General features: G+C 38.1%; 1 protein-coding gene across 1 annotated transcript in view; it reads right to left on the reverse strand.

The window, feature by feature from the left end:
- LOC106883912 (PAN2-PAN3 deadenylation complex catalytic subunit PAN2) overlaps positions 1–14,849 on the reverse strand; it is a 32,630-nt gene extending 17,781 nt beyond the window's left edge. The window contains exons 1-12 of the mRNA XM_089358483.1: positions 14,607–14,849; positions 13,038–13,207; positions 11,903–12,023; positions 10,473–10,550; positions 8,676–8,794; positions 8,138–8,282; positions 7,559–7,700; positions 6,196–6,272; positions 4,922–5,049; positions 3,129–3,295; positions 2,575–2,732; positions 512–640 (exon numbers count right to left, since the gene is read on the reverse strand). Coding sequence (XP_089214609.1) covers positions 512–640; positions 2,575–2,732; positions 3,129–3,295; positions 4,922–5,049; positions 6,196–6,272; positions 7,559–7,700; positions 8,138–8,282; positions 8,676–8,794; positions 10,473–10,550; positions 11,903–12,023; positions 13,038–13,207; positions 14,607–14,849 — 1,677 coding nt within the window. The remainder of the gene's footprint in view (positions 1–511; positions 641–2,574; positions 2,733–3,128; positions 3,296–4,921; positions 5,050–6,195; positions 6,273–7,558; positions 7,701–8,137; positions 8,283–8,675; positions 8,795–10,472; positions 10,551–11,902; positions 12,024–13,037; positions 13,208–14,606) is intronic.
- Between the last annotated feature and the right edge of the window lie 5,097 nt (positions 14,850–19,946).

The following is a 19,946-nucleotide window of genomic DNA, read 5'->3' on the forward strand; positions in this document are numbered from 1 at the left end:
TCTAAGGCTTCTTTTAGTTTCTATCAACCAAATCCATTCACAAGGCTTTGGTCGACCATAGGTTATAGTAGAAATTACTTGCCAAAAGTTTCACACAGTGGGACTGAACTTAGAACCATGTGGTTGGGAAGCAAGCTTCTTACCACATAGCCACACCTGCACCTATAAAAAATAAGTAATGGGTGTATATGCACATTTCATGAGTAATTGCACTTTCATCAGTACCACATCCGTATGAAAGGAATATTAAAACAATCTAACAAAAAAAAAAAAAAGACCATAGCAGCTATCATTCTTGCTCCAATTGAGAGGAAAAAAAACTAAAATTCCTGAAATGAAAATGTGGAACATTTTGTCAGTTGAGCAATTAAATGACTTGCCATTTGGGTGGGGAGGTCACAAAACATTTTCTGTAGTAATGTTTGAATTAATGACCAGGTGTTCAGTAGTTCAATCCTCTCACTCTCTTCCCAGAAGTAGAAAAAAATATAGAAACCAAAGTGAATAATACCTGGCAGGTTTGTCCCTTTTGTTCATCTAACATATGGAAAAGAAAGCCAAGCTCACATGCCAAACAAAACTCTCTTTCACAGAGATGTGACTTCATTGCACATCGCAGAGGCTCAATGAAATACAAAACCTGCAATATCAAAATAATACACAGTTAAAATATTACAACAACAATTGCTTCAAATTTTAGCACAAGGTCGGCAATTTTGAGGGAAGGGGGTACATATCAATTACACTGACCCAAGGGCTCAACCGGTGGTGATTTTATTGAACCCCACACCTGCCGAAAGGATCAGAAGTAAGGTTGACTTCAGTGACACTGAAGAGGAAGATGTTATTAGCTTCGTCTACAGATAACTGATAATAAAAAATAGTTTTATATATATATATATACATACACACATATATACATATATATATATACACACACACATATATATATACATATATGTATACACATACACACATAGACACGTATAAATATGTATATATATATATATATATATATATATATATATATATATATACACATACACACATGCATATACACACACACACACACACACATATATGTATATGCCACGACTGCGATTTTGTTCAGCTTGATGGGTATTCTTCTCAAGCATGACATAATGCCAAAGTGACAAAGCTGTCCCGAAGTGAATGGAATATATTCAAATACAATTAAAGGATAAAAATCATTAAAAATTTCATCAGTGATCAGCATATAAAATAAACCTATTTAGGTAAATTCAGGGACAGCTGAGACATTTCTGTACTATTCTGACTAATTACACACATGTTGAGATGGACTATGAAATTTGATGCATATATATTTGTGATATTATGCATAACTGCAGTTTTGCATGCGCCTTTCTGTGGGTATGTATAAATATTTCATTTATTTCACTCAGTATGTCTTGCTGATGAAGGAAAATTTATTAAACTAATCCAGAAATTGATCAATCCAAAACTATCTGAATTATTTTATGATCAACCTACTTCCTCGCTTTCAACATGTGTACCATAAAAACCCATGTAATTTGCACACCTGTGTAATTTACGCAGGTGATTTTCAAGATAAAAATTGTTAAAAAAAGCTTCTACTCGTGTAAAATTCACACCCAAAAGTTTTCAGAATTGCCGATATGGCTAGGGGAGAAATGGTTTTCAATTTAGTTGTATGTAGCATAATTTCACTTACTTATGATTAGATTTTATTAAATTTTCATTAATTAAAAATAATTTCTGTTTAACAGGTATCACATTGAAAGCTATTAAATTACAAAGTGTTTGTCTTGTTTATAATAAACTTTATTTTACATTTCTTGTTCACAAGAGATTATGTCCGATCTTTAGCATACATCTGTATGTCTTCTCAAATCACAATCACAGGAAAAGTTGTTGATAATTCTTATCAACAAAAACAAAGCTGATAAATACGCACAAGTGTTGCAAAATAAGTTTAATTACCAATAAGCATCAGCTTGGGTGACACTTTACTCAACCGATAGAGGAAGGTAACCGATCAAACTGATCATGTAAACAAACTTTTGATTGGTCGAAAGTGTCTTCTTGTCTCTAGCTCTGATTTTCTGCCTATTCTTGTCGGAACCTTTGATATGGAGTATTGAAATTTTAATCCCTTTCATACTTATAAAATATCAAGCAAACTTAGAAATTTGTCATTACCGTTTTAGCCTGGAGACTAAACTATTTAATGACAGCTGGTGAAAAGCTGTCATTAAATAGATTATTGGACACTTCATCTATCCTGACTAGACTTAAGATGAATACTGGAGTGGTTTCCCATTGCCTTCTCCAGGCAGGTGGGATTTGAACTCAGAATGTAGAGAGCCAGAAGATATATTGTAAAACACTTCTGCCGAAATGCTAACGATTCTGCCACTCTCCCATCTGCAGAGCAACGTGGAATGAAGTGTTTTGCTCAAGAACACAATGCACCACCCGATCCAGGAATTGAACACACAATCACTAGGCCTTGAGCCTTCACTGTAACAACAATTAAAGAAGAGTAATTTAATAAGGAACTTCATGACTGACCTGTAGCATTCCATTGCAATAAGCGTTAGGAATTTGGGTTTCTAAACCAGCAAAATTGGTTTTGTTATAATAGCGAAATTCAAAATCGTCAATGCCAAGCTTGGAGTATTTTATTTCAACTTTGCGATATCTTTTAGGTATATTGACCAAAGCATCATCTGTAGAGAAAGTAGTGTGAAAATATATAATGCATGCAAGTGTATGTACACACGCACATACACACACACACACACACACACACAAAACCACATATACATACATACGTCATTATCATTTAATGTCTGTCTTCCATGCCTGACATGACATGGGTTTAGCAGTTTGATAGGATCCCATAAGTAGGACTCCATTATGCTCCAATTCCTGCTTGGACATGTTTTTTATGACCGACACGCATATGTTTTTATATATATATATATATATATATAAACACATACACACACACACCTGTTATCTATTCTATAGAAATACATAAATGCACACATAATTACGTATAAATATACAAATATACACACACACACACATTCCTACATTTGCTCAAATACAAAGAGTTATACCTCTGCCATTAGAAGATTCAGGGATCGATTTGTTGTAGTTATTGCTCTCATTTTTCAGATCATAGGGTACCTGATTTCTGTGGGTGGTGCCTGGATTGGGGGCATACCCCACATTGTGCCTCATCTTCATGGTACGCAGCAATTCTGGTTCCACTGGTTTGTGGGCCCTAAATTACAAGAAGGCACAGTATATAGCTTGGTAGAAATAACCAACTAAAACACCACACATATTCATATATGTAAACATAGCTCAAACATGGATCCATGCACAGATACATTCATACATACATCTAAAACAGTGGCCTTGAACAGCAGCTCCCAGGGTCACGTGTGGCCCTTGACTGTCTTCCCTCTATGTAATAAATTTTTCTTTAATTGACTTGTGTTTTCCTTTTTGTAGTACAGTCCCTTAAAAAAATCCAGGCCCTTTATCTGACCTGCATATTAAAAAGGTTGAGAACCACTGATGTAAAATGTTGTTTCAAGCTGTTTTGCCTCCAATAATTTGCGGACCTAATCCTACCTACATCAGCATGCATTTGTTCCTCTTCTACTTTTCCATCTCTTCTTGTTTGATCTCAATTCCAATTTCCTCATGTATTGCAATGTTAATTAGTCCTTATTAATTTCCCTATTACAATCACAAATCTTTTTTAAGTGATGGTATCATCATCATCATCGTTTAACATCCGCTTTCCATGCTAGCATGGGTTGGACGATTTGACTGAGGACTGGTGAACCAGATGGCTACACCAGGCTCCAATCTTATCTGGCAGTTTCTACAGCGGGATGCCCTTCCTAACGCCAACCACTCCGAGAGTGTAGTGGGTGCTTTTACGTGCCACCAGCACGAAGGCCAGTCAGGCGGTACTGGCAACGGCCACGCTCAAGATGGTGTAGATTTTGACATCCTTAAACTGGGTGGTTGATATTCATACCACATAACAAAGCCTCTGTTGCTAGATTTCTCTTATGAGAATTTATTGCACTTTCTTTGCAATTGTGCTGCAATTTAACCCTTTTGTTACCATATTTCTGTTGGGATGCTCTGTGTTTCTTTCAATTAATTTTAAATATAACAAAGAATTTAGTAAAATAACTTAGTTATCATTAAGCTAGTGTTAGCAACATAAATTGTGACTAAAGTTTGGTGGAAGATTCTAGTTCAAAACTTATATGACAACAAGACATTTGTACTCAGAGCCAGAAGTGGTTTCAGGCAGGTTGGTAACGAAAGGGTTAAAAGGAAGAATTTTTAACTCACCAACTTAGCATCATTCAGACAGGATTACAAAAAATACTTTCCACCCGAGAGGATTCATAGCTGACATTAATAACAACACGGTATTACCATATCTATGAGTTATCTAACCTGGAGTAAGTATCCTTTTTACTACAATCTTTTACTTTAAAGACATTAATCTAACAGCAAAATAAAAAACAAGGTAGATTAGGCTCAATGTCTTTGATAATATATCTGCTTTATTATGAATGACCTGGAGATTAAGAAATGACATCAGTTACAACACTTAGGCTTGAACCAATGAGAGTGCTGCAATGTGGTCATGTGATCAGTACATGTCTACAGTTAACTCTCATTTCACATCCTACTGTTTTAAATAAATGAGAAGGCATATTGGATAATGTGGCCCTAAATACACTGTGTTTGTTAAAAAGATGGTATGGGCATGGATGGACAACATCTGACTATAAATCTGCTGCTAGATGAAGGAAGACCCAAGAGAAAAAAACAACAACAAAATGTACAATATGAGGGAAATGACTGTACTAACCTGTAAACTTTTTGACAGAGTTGTGCTGGCCAATCAGAGAGCAGAGTCACTCCACTGGGGTATGTCATGGGGATGATGGACAAGGGTGCAAGCTCATCATTGATGTGCATAGGGGTGACAGGTTCAACCTAAGTAAAAGTATTTTAAAAGATTAAAACATTGTTTTAGTAGTTATTATATTAGCTGGCAGAATTGTTAGCCCACCAGTCAAAATGCTTAGCAGCTCTTCCTGCAGCTGAATGTTCTGTGTTCAAATTTCACCAAAGTTAACCTTACATTTCATCCTTTAAGGGTCAATAAGTACCAGTTAAGCACTGGGGTTGATTTAATCAATTTACCCATGCCATCAAAAATTCAGGCCTTTCCTACAGTTGGAAGGATTATTATTATTATTATTATTATTATTACTAAGGTGAGCTGACAGAGCTGTTAGAATGCTGGGCAAAATTCTTAGGGGCATTTCGTCTTCTTTATGTTCTGGGGTCAAATTCCACCAGGGTTGACTTTGCTTTTTATCCTTTTGAGATCAATAACTTAAGTACTAGTTGAAGTACATGACCCACTCCCTCCCACAAAATTCCAGGCCTTGTCTATAGTAAAAAGGATTATTATTACTACAAAAAAAGGTAGGTTGTCAGAGTGTTGGACAATCAGCCTTCTGCCATTTATATTCTGGTTTCAAATCTCATAAAAGTTAGCTTTGTCTCTCATCTCTCTAGTGTCCAAAAAAAAAAAAGATACTAGTGCTTCAGAAGACCCATCAAGCCAAGTGAAATCATAGTCGTGGCTGATGCTGGTGCCACATAACTGGCACGTAAAAAGCACCTTTTGAGTGTTGGGCGGTGTGTTTACGTCCCCATAACTTAGCGGTTCGGCAAAAGAGACCGATAGAATAAGTACTAGACTTACAAAGAATAAGTCCTGGGGTTGATTTGCTTGACTAAAGGTGGTGCTCCAGCATGTTCAAAGTCAAATGACTGAAACAAGTAAACGAGTAAACTTGGTGAAAATAGAAAAAAAAAGAAACCCCTAAATTTATTCTACTACCACCTACACCACTGCAGTTACTATACTAATGCCATTACTATTGCTGTTGCTACATGACTACCACCACCACCACCACCATTAGTACTGCTAGTGTTATTACTTCTACTACTATTACACCCTAACCCCACCCTTGTTGCTACTCTGATTAATACCACCACCACCACTACTGCCGCTACCACCCTGCTGAAAGCTCTCCCAAGATGTTCTGGGATCATTAAGTTACTCACGGGATCTGCAAACTCTGGTTGTTCAGGGTAAGCATTGAAAGCTGCTTGATCACTCGTAGAAAACAAATGGATGTAACCTTCAAATAAATAAAAAAAAAATATACACACAGGTTATATTTACAAATTTAACAAATTTTTTACTACTGCTACTACTACTACTACTACCACTACTACTGCTGCTGCATACTAATTTAGTTAGCAGGTATTTTATCTTGATGTTTGGTGCCACCAAATCTCAAATCTCCAGAATCTTCCTTAGGATTCTTACAGAATATAGGATGGTGTTTTTCTGCAGGTCGAAAACTCTAGTTTCAGTTCCAATCTCTTTCAGTCTTTTAGATAGCATTTTGTGCCAAGTGAACCAATTCCTACAGGAATAATTGTTGTCTTCATCTTCCACAGACTCCTCAGCTCTTGCGATAAATCCTGATATTTCTCAATTTTTTTTTTTACCATTTCTTTGGTATCGACTCTGCTGTCATAGAGAATTGCAAAATATTTGATCTTAAACTTTGTTTATTTTTGTCCTCTATGATCATATTATTATTATCATTATTATTTAAGATGGCGAGGTGGCGGAAACGTTAGCACGCTGGGCAAAATGCATAGTGGCATTTCGTTCATGTTTACATTCTGAGTTCAAATTCCACCGAGGTTGACTCTGGCTTTCATCTTTTCGGGGTCGATAAATTAAGTACCAGTGAAACACTGGGGTCGATAAAATCGACTAGTCCCCCCATCCCCAAATTTCAGGCCTTGTGCCTATGGTAGAAAGGATTATTATTTATACTCTCACCTAGCTCACAGCCATTGCCTTCTCTCAGATGAAAGGTCTTTGTTTTACAAGCTACCTGGTGACCCCACTGGTGCCCCTTAAAAAGCATCCGTGCTGGTGCCACCTGAAAAGCACCCAGTCCACTCTGTAATGTCGATGGCATTAGGAAGTGCATCCAGTAATAGAAACCATGCCAAAGGAGACAACAGGAGCCAGGTGCAGCCTTCCAGTCTCGCCAGCCTCTCTGAAACCATTCCAACCAATGCTAGTAAGGAAAACAGACATCGAATGATGATGATGATGATGTTTTGCTTGCTTGTTTTTTCTTTCTATCATCATCATTTAACGTTTGCCTTCCATGCTGGCATGGGTGGGACGGTTTCACAAGAGCCGGCCAAGCAGAAGCCTGCACCAGACTTCTGTAACTGTTTTGGCAGGATTTTTACAGCTGGACGCCCTTCCTGACACCAAACACTCAGCAGAGTGGACTTAGTGCTTTTTATGTATGTAAACATACACACACACAAAACTAATTGTATGAATCCCTTGAGCTTAAAAAAAGACGAAGGTCAATAACTAACAACTCACCAGTGCTGTCTCCGAAAGCCATGGACTGACATGTAGGAGACACATCAAAACTCATTAAAACACCTCCTTGGGTATCAACTTGGTACAACATCATGGAGCCAGGAGCCATTGTTGTAGTATCCAACACTTGAAAATGACCAACCTGCAAGAAACAGACCATCGAAAATTACTACTGAGGTTTATGATACAGTTAGAGGGGAGGCATGAAACAGGAGATGGTTGGGTGGTCCAGGAGTGAAAAGGTTAGCAGGTTGTAGTTTGTCTCAGGTATGACACTGCCTAGTGCGTGCATGCAAGTGTGTGTGCGTGTGTATACATCAGTGTGAAATGGTCTCTTTACCTCAAACAGTAACTTAGCCATATGACAAATAGAAACTGATAAAACAAGAACAAAAGTGAAGCAAGTACTGAGGTCAAATACGGTCAATTGGAATCCTCGAAAGGTTTCCAAACGACCAGATTTCACTCCAGAATTCATTTCATGTCAATGAGTGAGACCAGTTGAAGAATACAAGAAAAGTTCTTGGCAGATTCCTTTGTCTCAGTCTAAAGTGAGATGTCAAAATATGATGGACTTACTTGTGAAACAACACACAGTTTGTTTGGATAGGCTGGTAAAAAGCGGAGGAACGCAGGGTCTATAAGAACTTTTATTGGTGCCATGGCTCTGATGAAACGTAGATCATACACCATGAGAAAACGGTCAGGTGCCAAGTTGCCCATTCTGAAGAATAAAATAAATACATAAATAAATGTGGTTTAGAGAAGGCAGTAAAAGCAACAGAATATCTTATATTTAACCCTTTAACATTCAAACAGACCATATCTGACCCAAATTTTCTACCCTTTTTATTTCCAAACCAAGTTGGGTCTGGTCTCTCACACCTACCCAACAATGTCATTCTAAAAATAAACAATTACATCACTGAAATTTCAAAGCTATGAGGTAATGCATGACTAATTCAAAACAATGGGAAGAAATAGGAAGAATATTTACAGAGGGTGAAATATTCAATGCAATTCCCAAACTGAGAAGCAACCAGCAATGTCAGAATGACTGTAAGTTGATGAATGAACTGAGAAGAAGAGAGAGAGAGAGAGAAAGAGAGAGTTTTACCTGTTGGAATAACCACAGGTAACCAATAGGTTACCATTGATATCAAAATCTGATAAAGTTCCAGTATGGGCTTCAAGGACATGTTCAGCATTAAGAGTTTTATGATCGTAAAGTGTCAGCTGAAATGTAAGAGATGCAGATGAATCAAATACCCTAATGTGATTAGATATTGTACAATTTTCAAGATAAGAATTAAGACAACTTTATTTGGAGTTTCAAGTGTAGAGGAGAGTCTAATTGCAGACAGCTGAACCTAGAATGTGTAAATCTAACATTCAGAACACTGGTTCTTAACCATTTTTGCTCCATGGACTCTTCTGATTCCTATTTAACTCAGAGGGAACCTCATAGCCATTCCATGTTTAAAAGAAACCTCGTGTAACATCCACTTTCCTTGCTAGCATGGGTTGGACAGTTTGACTGAGGACTGGCAAGCCGGGACGCTGTACCAGGCTCCAATCTGATCTGGCAAGGTTTCTACAGCGGGATGCCCTTCCTAATACCGACCACCCCAATAGTGTAGTGGGTGCTTTTTACATGCCACCAGCACAGGGACCAGAGGGTGCTGGCAATGACCATGATCGATTGGTACTTTTTACGTACCACCGGCACAGAAGCCAGTCAAGGCGGTGCTGGCATCGGCCATGTTCGGATGGTGCTTTTTACGTGCTACCAGCACGGGGGTCACAACTACAATTTCCATTTGATTTGATTTTGATGTACTTGACTCAATAGGTCTCGTATCTTGATATGAGATCACCATGTCGCGCAGATATGGTTGTGATGCATGTGCCTGGTGTACCCTTATCAGATGGGTAGTCATGATGGGTATAATGGGCTTCGTATATTTTACCCCAGAGTAACTTTGATGGCATGCACTGCTCTCTCACTCAACAATAATAATAATGATAATGATCCCTGGATCCTGGATTACCATCTATGCAGGTAGTGCAAAAGATTGTATTAACTGGTAACCGGTCACATGTAATGAGAAAAGTCATTCTGACTTTTCTTTCCTTTTTTCCTCCACTTTATTTTGTTTACTTTTTAAATTTTTTATATTTTTCTCTCTGTCTTTCTCTTTTTCTCTATAACATGACTTTGTAAACGAACAACTTGGTGTGTTTATTCTAATGGCCTACCAATGTATACAGTACGTTTCTCGGCCTTAGGTGTTAGGAAGACACTCGGCAAGAAATGAAAATAGAATTAAAAGAAGATGCTAATGAGAATTAAATAGGAATAAATATAATAACAATCCTTTCTATTATAGGTGCAAGGCCTGCAATTTTGTGGGAGGACAGTTTATTAAATTGGTCCCAAAAGGATGAAAGAAGTTGACCATAGGGGAATTTGAACTCAGAACATAAAGACAGATGAAATGCAGCTGAGCATTTTGTCCAGTGTGGTAATGATTCTGTCAGTCTACATCCTTTAAATTATTATTATTATTATTAATTAAGGTGGTGAACCAGCAGAATTGTTAGCACACTGGGTGAAATGCTTAGCGGCTTTTCGTCTGTCTGCATGCTCTGAGTTGAAGTTCCACCAAGGTCAACTTTGCCTTTCATTCTTTCGGGGTCGATAAATTAAGCACCAGTTGAACACTGGGGTCGATGTAATCGACACATTCCCCATCCCACCAAATTTCAGGCCTTGTGGAAAGGATTATTATTATTATTATTATCATTAATAATAAAAATCTTCTCAATGGAGATTTAGTTCTGACAAACTGGGGTCAATGCTTGTAAGTTTCGTTGCTAATGTATAACAGAAAAAGAGGCAGAAATGACATACCTTGCCACTAGTGTCTCCAGCACAAATGAACTTGTTTGAAGCCCTGAATATAGCACAGCCAGGTTCAACAACATCAACCTATAACAGAAAGAAAACATCAAAACTTAGTGGAATAAGAGGGGTATGAGGTTACCTGGGTTAACTATGGGTCACTTTGTAGTGGTGAGAAAGCTAAATCTTTTTTGGCCGAGTCTCCACTGGTTATAAGAAATTTCATCATAAAGATTTTTGCTGTTGAGAAATTTGTCATAAAAAATTTCATTTTAAATGTCCTCATCACATTTTTTTTATTGTTTGAAGTTGAATAAAGACTTGTCTATTGAATTCTTTCATAAAACATTTTATTATTTTCTGTTTTTAAAAAAAAAATGCTGATATAATACATTTAAAGCAAATTTTCTTACACAGCGGAATTTCTTATGAATTTTCTGGACACGGTCTCTGCTATCTTTAATCCTTTAGCATTCAGATCAATCGGTCACATGTAATGCTTATGCATTTATATCATCTTCATCATCATTTAACGTCCGTTTTTCTATGTTGGCATGGGTTGAACGGTTTGACTGGGGACTGGCAAGCCAGGAGGCTGAGCCAGGCTCCAATCTGATCTGGCAATGTTTCTACAGCTGGATGCCCTTCCCTAACACCAACCACTCCGAGTGTGTAGTGGGTGCTTTTTATGTGTTGAATTAATTATGCATTATTTTGTAGCTTCAAGGTTTCAATGATGTGACAGTTTATTTTTAGAATGAACATTGTAGGGTAAGTGTGAGAGGCTAGATCTGGTCTGTTTGAACAGAAAACAGAATATTTTGGCTGAATATTAACAGTTTAAATACTAAATGGCTCAAATGAGGAATGCATGATAAAAAAAAGGAATGTAGCGATGTTGCTGCCATCTTTAAAATGAGAATTATATAATAATTAGACAACCTAAATTAACACCACCACTCTTTAATCTCTTTCTCATTCCCCTAACCACTCCCACCTTCTCTTCTAAAATGTGAATAGCCATGTGGCCCCTCTAATGCAAAAAGCCTGTTCTGCTCTGACCCCTTCTCTCATACTTTAATCCCGCCAAACCTAAAACCACCTCTCTCAGGGTTCACAGTTTTGCAAGTGACATAGTGACCTCACTAATGCTGGTGCCATGGAAAAAAGGCATTCGATGCACTCTATAAAATCTTTGGTGTTAGGAAGGGAATCCGGCCATAGAAACCATGTCTAAGCAGACACTAGACCATAATGCAGTCCTTCAGCTTTTTGGACCTTGTTGAACCATCCAACCCATGCCAGTATGGGACATGGATGTAAAGTGATGATGATGATTAATTAGCGTATCATTGATAGTAATTTTATTGACTCGGGTGTGTTGAGAGGCTAGTATCCATGTCATATTTGAACCAATAACTAGAAAATAAATTGCTCACCTCTCTGGTCTTTTGTAACTTATTGAGGTCAAGCTCAATGACTTTGGTCTGGTGACCACCCATTAGCACTGTCTGTGGACTGGTCATTAAGATACACTGCATGTCTTCCATATATTCGTCACTGAAAATAAATGGGATTGAAAAAAAAGAAATAAAAAGACACGAGAAAAAAAGGAAAACAACCATGTTTAAATTTAATTAAAAATAATGATCTCTAAATAGGAACCATGTACCACTCGTGATACAGATATTGTTTTGAGCTGAGTGGGGGTGCTAGATTCCCTTGTTCGAAAATATAAGGACACAGATCATGTCCCATAGCCAGCTGGACACAGATCATGTCCCATAGCCAGCTGGACACAGATCATGTCCCATAGCCAGCTGGACACAGACTGTGTTGTATGTCTCCTAGGGCTAAATTACAGCAACATTCGTCCTAAACCAGGACTGCCATGTTATGTTGGTAAACAATCTTTACTCCAAAGTACTGTTGCTGAACATCTCACGCTGTGAGATTTAAGAATAGTAATTTTCTAGCATTTCATCTGTTTTTACGTTCTGAGTTGAACTTCTGTCAAGGTCAACTTTGCCGTTCAGCCTTTCGAGGTCAATAAAATAAGAACCAGTTGGGTACCGTGGTTGATGCATTTGACTAATCCTTCCTCCAACACCAATTTCAGACCTTGTGCCATTGGTAGAAAGGATTATTAAACTGGTGTTTAGAACATTAATTAACATGAAATTTTGATGGATGGTTTTAATTTAGATCAGAGGTTTCCAAACTTTTCGAGCTGTCGCCCCCTTGGCACTTGGGCAACATTCTTAGCACCCCTCCCACTCCATTCACCACCACAAATGTAGACCACTAACTAAAACAAATTCAAAACAACTGTATTTCACAAACCGAAACTAATGAACCCATTATTTTGTAGTTTCTACATCCATCGCCCCTTTTTTTGGCTACCCCATTTTCTTCAAGCTCCCTGGATCTTTCCACTGCTCCTAGGGGGGCAGTACCGCCCACTTTGGGAACCACTGATTCAGATCACTTTAAAACAGGAAGTTGGCATGATAGAACCAGAGGCAGCTGCAGGTGGGTTGGTATAAAAAGGGGTAAGAAAAAGGGGCCACACACACGTAGTCAAACTGCTTCAATCCTGTCCTCATTGAACATCTCAGATTATTCCGGGTAAGGAAGAGACAGCCTGTGTCCATAGAGAGAATCTGACGAATTTCATCTGTTGAATGAACTTGAAATGAAGTGTATTTCTCTAGCCCAGCACCATAGTAAGATGTGACATGACCCTGGAGAAAGAAAAGAAAAGGGAAAACGAATCTGAGGCAAAGAAAAACACATTTATTTTATTTACTCTTTTTACTCGTTTTAGTCATTTGACTGTGACCTTGGGACTTATTCTATCGGTCTCTTTTGGCAAACCACTAAGTTAGGGGGACGTAAACAGACCAACATCGGTTGTCAAGAAATGGAAAGGTGGGGACAAGCACAGACACACACATGCATATATCGAACGTGGCTGATGCTAGTACCCTCTGACTGGCTCTCGTGCTGGTGGCATGTAAAAAGCACCATCCGAATGTGATGGATGCCAGGCCCGCCTGACTGGCTCCTGTGCTGGTGGCACGTAAAAAGCACCCACTACACTCTCAGAGTGGCTGGCATTTAGGAAGGGCATCCAGCTGTAGAAACATTGCCAGATCAGATTGGAGCCTGGTGCAGCCGCTGGCTCTCCAGACCTCAGTCAAACTGTCCAGTCCATGCTAGCATGGAAAAACGGACATTTAACGATGATGATGACGATGGGCTTCTTTCAGTTTCAGACCATAATGGCAGATAAAATACTGCTAAGCATTTCATCCAGTGTGCTAACGATTCTGCCATCTCACCACTTTTTTAATAATAATAACAATAATAATAATAATAATAATAATAATAATAATCCTTTCTACTATTGGCACAAGGCCTGAAATTTTGAGGGGAGGGGTTAAGTCTATTACATTAACCACCAGTGCTCAACTAGTAATTATTGAATTGATCCCAAAAGCTTTGTGAAGGAAATTCAGTTTGATAGAAAGCCCATTGGACAGGCTGTACTGACTTTGTTACACAGGTGAGGAGTAGTGACAGGAAGAGCATCCAGCCTTAGGAAATCTGCTTCTACAAATTCTGTCTGACCCATGCAGGTATGGAAAAGTGGACGCTAAAAGGACAATGATGATGATGAATTCAGAAAGAGCAGATTCCTGTAAATATTAGAAGCACTGATACAACAAACTATAAAATGTAGCCAGTCAGTCAGTTCTGGTGTAAAGAACTTGAAAAAGCTACAAGCTTTTGCTTTCATCATCATCATCATTTAATGTCTGCTTTCCATGCTGGCATGGGTTGGACGGTTTGACTGAGGACTGGTGAGTCAGAAGGCTGCACCAGGCACCAAATCTGGTATCTTAGCAATTATTGTTAACATTCAATTTACTCTGTCAAACGTGATACTTATCTATTCACATTGTTTGGAATTAATCATGCATTATCTCGCAGCTCTGAAATCTCAATGATGTGATTGTTTAGTTTTAGAGTGACATTGTAGGGTAGGTGTGAGAGGCTGGATCCAGTCAGTTTTAACATAAAGTGAGGAGAATGTTTGGGCTGGATATGGTCAGTTGAAATGCTAAAGGGTTAACTTACCCCTTGAGTTCCCATCCAAAGAAGTTCTTTGACAAGATCAAATGAGAGGGAAGACACTCCAAAATGATGAGCATCGGCCAGCACGCTGTGGGTCTCTGAAAACTGGACATCTCCGGAATTGTGATGTTCGGGCTGATATAAGTTTTCAGAATATCGGGTTTCCATTAAGGAGGTGTCAATAGGAATGGCAGTACTTGTAACAACACTGGCAGGAAAACCAACAGAAACACCTGGGTATTCCATCAACTATACCTGAAATTTGAGAAAAAAAAGAAATTAGGAATTTATATTGAAGTAGTTGATATATGTTGGGGGATTGATTTCTAGAATAATGCTTTACATTGTTTAGAGAGAAGGAAAGTAAAAGAGACAGAGAGAGAGAGAGTTAACATAAGAGGAGCAGGATGAGTGCACATACTAGTCTTGATGGCATGTAATGAGTAAAAAAAATGATAAACACACACATACAGAATGAGAGAGAAAGAGAGGAAGGAGTGAAGGATGGAGTATTTATGGAAGGCATTACACAAATGAGAAATAAGGAGGAGTTGTGGGGTGTATAGAGGAGTGAAGTTATTGGAGCATGAAATGAAGATAGTGGAAAGGGTGTTGGAGAGGAAAATTCAGAAAGGGGTGGATGTGAACAAAATGCAATTTGGTTTTATGCCAGGAATGGGGGACAATAGATGCAGTGTTCATTGTAAGGAGATTGCAGGAGGAATACTGAGATAAGGGGAAGCTGTTGTACATGTGCTTTGTTGATCTGGAGAAGGCATTTGATAGGGTTCCAAGGAAGGTGATTGGGTGGGCATTGAGGAAGAGAGGTGCGCTAGAGGTAATAGTGAGAAGAGCAGTGATGAGTTTGTATGAGGGGGTAAAGACAAGAGTGAGAATTGGATCAGAGCTCTCGGAGGAGTTTGCAGTGAAAGTTGGTGTGCATCAGGGATCTTTGTTGTTACCATTGCTGTTTGCAATAGTGATTGATGTGGTGATAGTGAGTGCAAGAGAGGGATTGGTAATGGAGATACTGTATGCGGATGACCTTGTTCTGATGAGTGAGACGATGGAGGGATTGAGGGAGAAGTTTTGGAAATGGAAGGAGGCGTTTGAAAGCAAGGGTTTGAAGGTAAACCTCAGGAAGACAATGGTGATGGTGAGTGAGTGGAAGGAGAAGTGTTAGTAAGGTGGATCCATGTAGTGTATGTGGGAGGAGGGTAATGGCAAATGCGGTGTTGTGTACAAGATGTGAGAAATGGATTCATGGTAGATATATGAAAACGAAGACGGTGACCCCAAGACTGGCAAGAGAGTTTGTTTGTGGAAGATGTTAGAAAGGAGCCTGAGGGCAGTCAAAGTCAGGGGAAACACTATGTGATGAGGTAGAGACAGTGAAAGGGTTTTGTTATTTGGGAGATAGGGTGGATGTAAAGCAGCTGTGACAGCAAGAGCAAAACTTGGCTGGGTGAAGTTCAGGGAATGTGGAGCGTTGTTATGTGGGAAAAGGTTCTCATTGAAGATGAAAAGAAGGGTCTATAGTTGAGTGAGAGCTGCAATGCTGTATGGGAGTGAGACATGGTGTGTGAGGGAGAGAGAGAGAGAGAGAGATGGCAATTTTGAGAAGGACTGAGAGAGCAATGGTGAGAGAAATATGTGGAGTGAAGCTGTTTGATAAGAGGAGGACTGAGGATTTGATGGGAATGCCGGGGTTGGAGAAATCGGTGGAGCGGCTGGCAAGGGCAAATAGAGTGCAATGGTATGGGCATGTTCTGAAGAGGGTGCTAGAGTTTGAGAGGTAAATGGACAGCGAAAGCCAAGTAGACTGAGGAAAATGTGGAGGGGACAGGTGGAGGAGGAGATAGGGAGGGTTGGCTTGAGAAGGGCAAGATGGTGAGATGGTTGCTATGGCATTGAGGTAGATCTGGTCACCCACTTTAACGAGGACAAAACCTGGATTCAAAGTGATGGATGATGATGAGAGAGAGAGAGGAAGAAAATGAGGGGAAAGAAAAGGAGAGAAAGACAGCAATACATGACAACATTGTTCCATCCAGAAGATGGGACTGTGAAGGTTTAGTAATGTTAATGATGAATTCAGGAATTTTACTATTCAAAACAAACTGCAAGGAATTCACATGAAAATATGCGAAAAAAATAAAAAGGGATCTTGGTAAAATAATGCTGTTGTGCTTTCAATGTAGCAAATAAATAAATGTAAACACTTAAGTATAAACAAGAGTCCCAGGAGAGAAAGTAGAGCAATATAATTTGTTGCCAATAGACTTTATAAATTGTTATTCTCTGAGAAGAGGCAATTAAACTGATCCCACTACTTTACTGAAACTTATTTTAACATTAACCCTAACAAACTGAAAAGCAAAGTCTACAACTTTGGGGTGCAAGCTCAGATCTTTTATCTTTTAGTTGCTTCAGTCACTTGACTGTAGCCTTGCAGGGGCACCACCTCGAAGAATTTTAGTCAAACGAATCGACTGCAGCGCTTATTGTGGTTATTCCTTAAAGTCTGGTACTTATTCTATCCATCTCAGTTGCTGAACAGCCAAGTCATTGGGTACAAACACAAAGACATACATAAATACCTATATAAACAAGTCTTCTTAAAGTTTCCATCTACCAAATCTACCAAATCCACTTACAAAGATTTGGTCAGCCTGAGTCTATAGTAGAAGACACTTGGGCAAAGTGCCACACAGTGGGACTGAACCTAGAACCATGTGGTTGGGAAGCAAACTTTTTACCACACAGCCATGCCTGCACCTATATGTTGAACCCTAAATATTTCTTCTGTCACCCAAACCTCTCCTTTTAATTAATGGATTTAATTTTTTTTAACGAAGCAAAAATGGCCAACAAAGCAGAAAAGTTATAATGACGTTCAGAAGTCATTAGCTGGGACTGAATTAAACTTTGGTCAATATCAAAGTCAAAAGGCAGAATGCTAAAAAAAACAGTGGAATATAGAACCAAATGCTTTGTCACAAAGTGGTTCAAAGCTTTACGGAATACAATCCATACCGTAATTGAATTTGTATTACATCTTAAATCGATAAAATAAAAATCGAAAAAAAAAAAATAATAATAATAATAATAATAATAATAATGATGATGATATTTTGGAGTCAATTTGATTGATTGATTATACCAGCCCACTCTAAAAGAATTGGTTTTGTAGTTGGTTAGAAGAAAGGAAGGCCGACTCTCGGAACAGATATCACTACCTCATGAAAAAGAGATTAGAACTGAGATGGGGGAAAGAGCAAAAATGAAAAAAAAAAAAAAATGAAAATTGAATTTTGGGGAAAAAAAACTCTTTGCGATTCGTAATTCTCGGTGCATTTGAAACAGAGGAATAGTAAAATAATGAAGGAAACAATCACCCAATTTCTTGCTCTTTTCCCTACTCCATGAAATAAAGAAAACTATTCCGAAAAGACTATGAGGTGCCCGATAAGAAACAAGTAGAAAGCGGGGAGATAGTAAAACGTCGATATGAATGTCTCAATATAGTTATTGTTGCGTCCGTTTCAGTTCTAACTTCAAATCCCGCTGATGTATACTTGGCCTATCATACTTCTGCGGATGGGTGCGGGTGGAGCCGATAAGTGTTACTAACACAACTTGTTCACCTTCGCAAAGTTAGCCTTGTGCAGTCCTCAAAAGCAAACCAAAACAAAAATACTGAAGTAAATACAAAACTTTTGATAAAATGCGGATGTGGCGTCTGACAGTTCGTAGCTTTGTTTAAAAAATAGAAGGGAAAGAGAGAAGGAAACAATAATGATAAAAAAACAAAAACACTTAAAATGAAACGTTTTACTCCACATGTTGATGTTTATTTAACTCCTTGCAAACATATGGACCGAGTGACGAGGATGGGAACAGCGGTAAATTTAGAAAGTGGTGGCCAATTTAAATAATAAAGAATTAAACAAAAACAGAAGAGTATATTTGATCGATAAGATGAAAATGGGATTCAATAACTGAAAAACAAGCATCATATCATCTTGCTACATCGTTTTATATATATATATATATATATATATATATATATATATATATATATATATATATATATATATATATAAGAAGTTGTGTGATATTTTTATAAGTTAGAGAATGAATAATTTTTATGAAGAAAAATGCCCCAAACTGGGAAGAATATAAAAATAGCTGTAGGTCTGAAACAATAATTTATTAGTGGCGGGGCAAAAAATCGTAAATAAATGTCCAGCTTCTTTTTACAAGTGCCAATCCCAATTTTCTGTTGACGAGAATATTCCTACCTGAGAAAAATAATTCAAGTGAGAGTCATGCTTTCGAACAAAGAGACTTGAAAGTTAAACAGATACATTAATAAAATAATAAATAAACCGAGACAAAATAAAAAATACGAATAAAACCAAACATGCAAATAAGAACGGATTATATAAAATAAACATAACATTGTACTAAAAGTTCAACAGGAATACACACATATATATACTTATATATATGAATTGTACTTTTTCTTTTACTTACTTTAGATCGGATGCAAAGTTTTTATGTGTATGTATGTGTGAGTGCGTTGGATTACTGGTATTATTGTGAGGAAGATGAAAGTTTGTTGAAGGGAATGAAATGTTATTAAAAGTTGGGCCCGAGAAGCGCCATTGTTGTTTATCAACAGCTCGGGGAACAACACACTCACAGTTAACTCCCTTACTGTAACCAGCCGCGTTACAGTAACCGATCTATTATCCGGCTTCCAGAAATCCGGGAATACGGTGAAGGGGAAACTCCCTGCGGGCCAAGCAGACAACAGATCTCTTGTGCTTCTCAACGGAGGTCCATTCGGCCCTTGGGGTTTCATACAAGATTTTATTATTAATATTTATGTGCAATAAACTGATTATACCTCTACAATGCACGAAATATTTAGAAAAATTTTTTAATAGTTTCTAATATTTAAATGTTAAAATCACAACAATAAATTATTCGTATCAGTCTTCCTTTAGCTTCCACATGTCACCAGACGAGTAGACCAGAATATGCTCTTACAACATTGGATCATCTAGTTTTTATTACAATACACGTATGTCTATGATATATGAATGATACAAAACCGCATTAAAATACAAACCCTAAACAATAGTCATGATTTTTCCATAATATAAATTTTCACAGAGAAAGACAAAGAAAAGGGAAAAGAAGAAGAAAGAAAAAAACAAACATTAATGCAGCATCAAGCGCTTCCATTGGTCGAATACCATAAGGTTCAACGGAACCTACCGAAACGTGCCAGCACGCTCCCAGCGTTACCATGGGCGATGGCGAAACTAAAGG

Source organism: Octopus bimaculoides, chromosome 10, assembly GCF_046866305.1.
Source record: "Octopus bimaculoides isolate indiv1 chromosome 10, ASM4686630v1, whole genome shotgun sequence".
NCBI classification, from domain to species: Eukaryota; Metazoa; Mollusca; class Cephalopoda; order Octopoda; family Octopodidae; genus Octopus; species Octopus bimaculoides.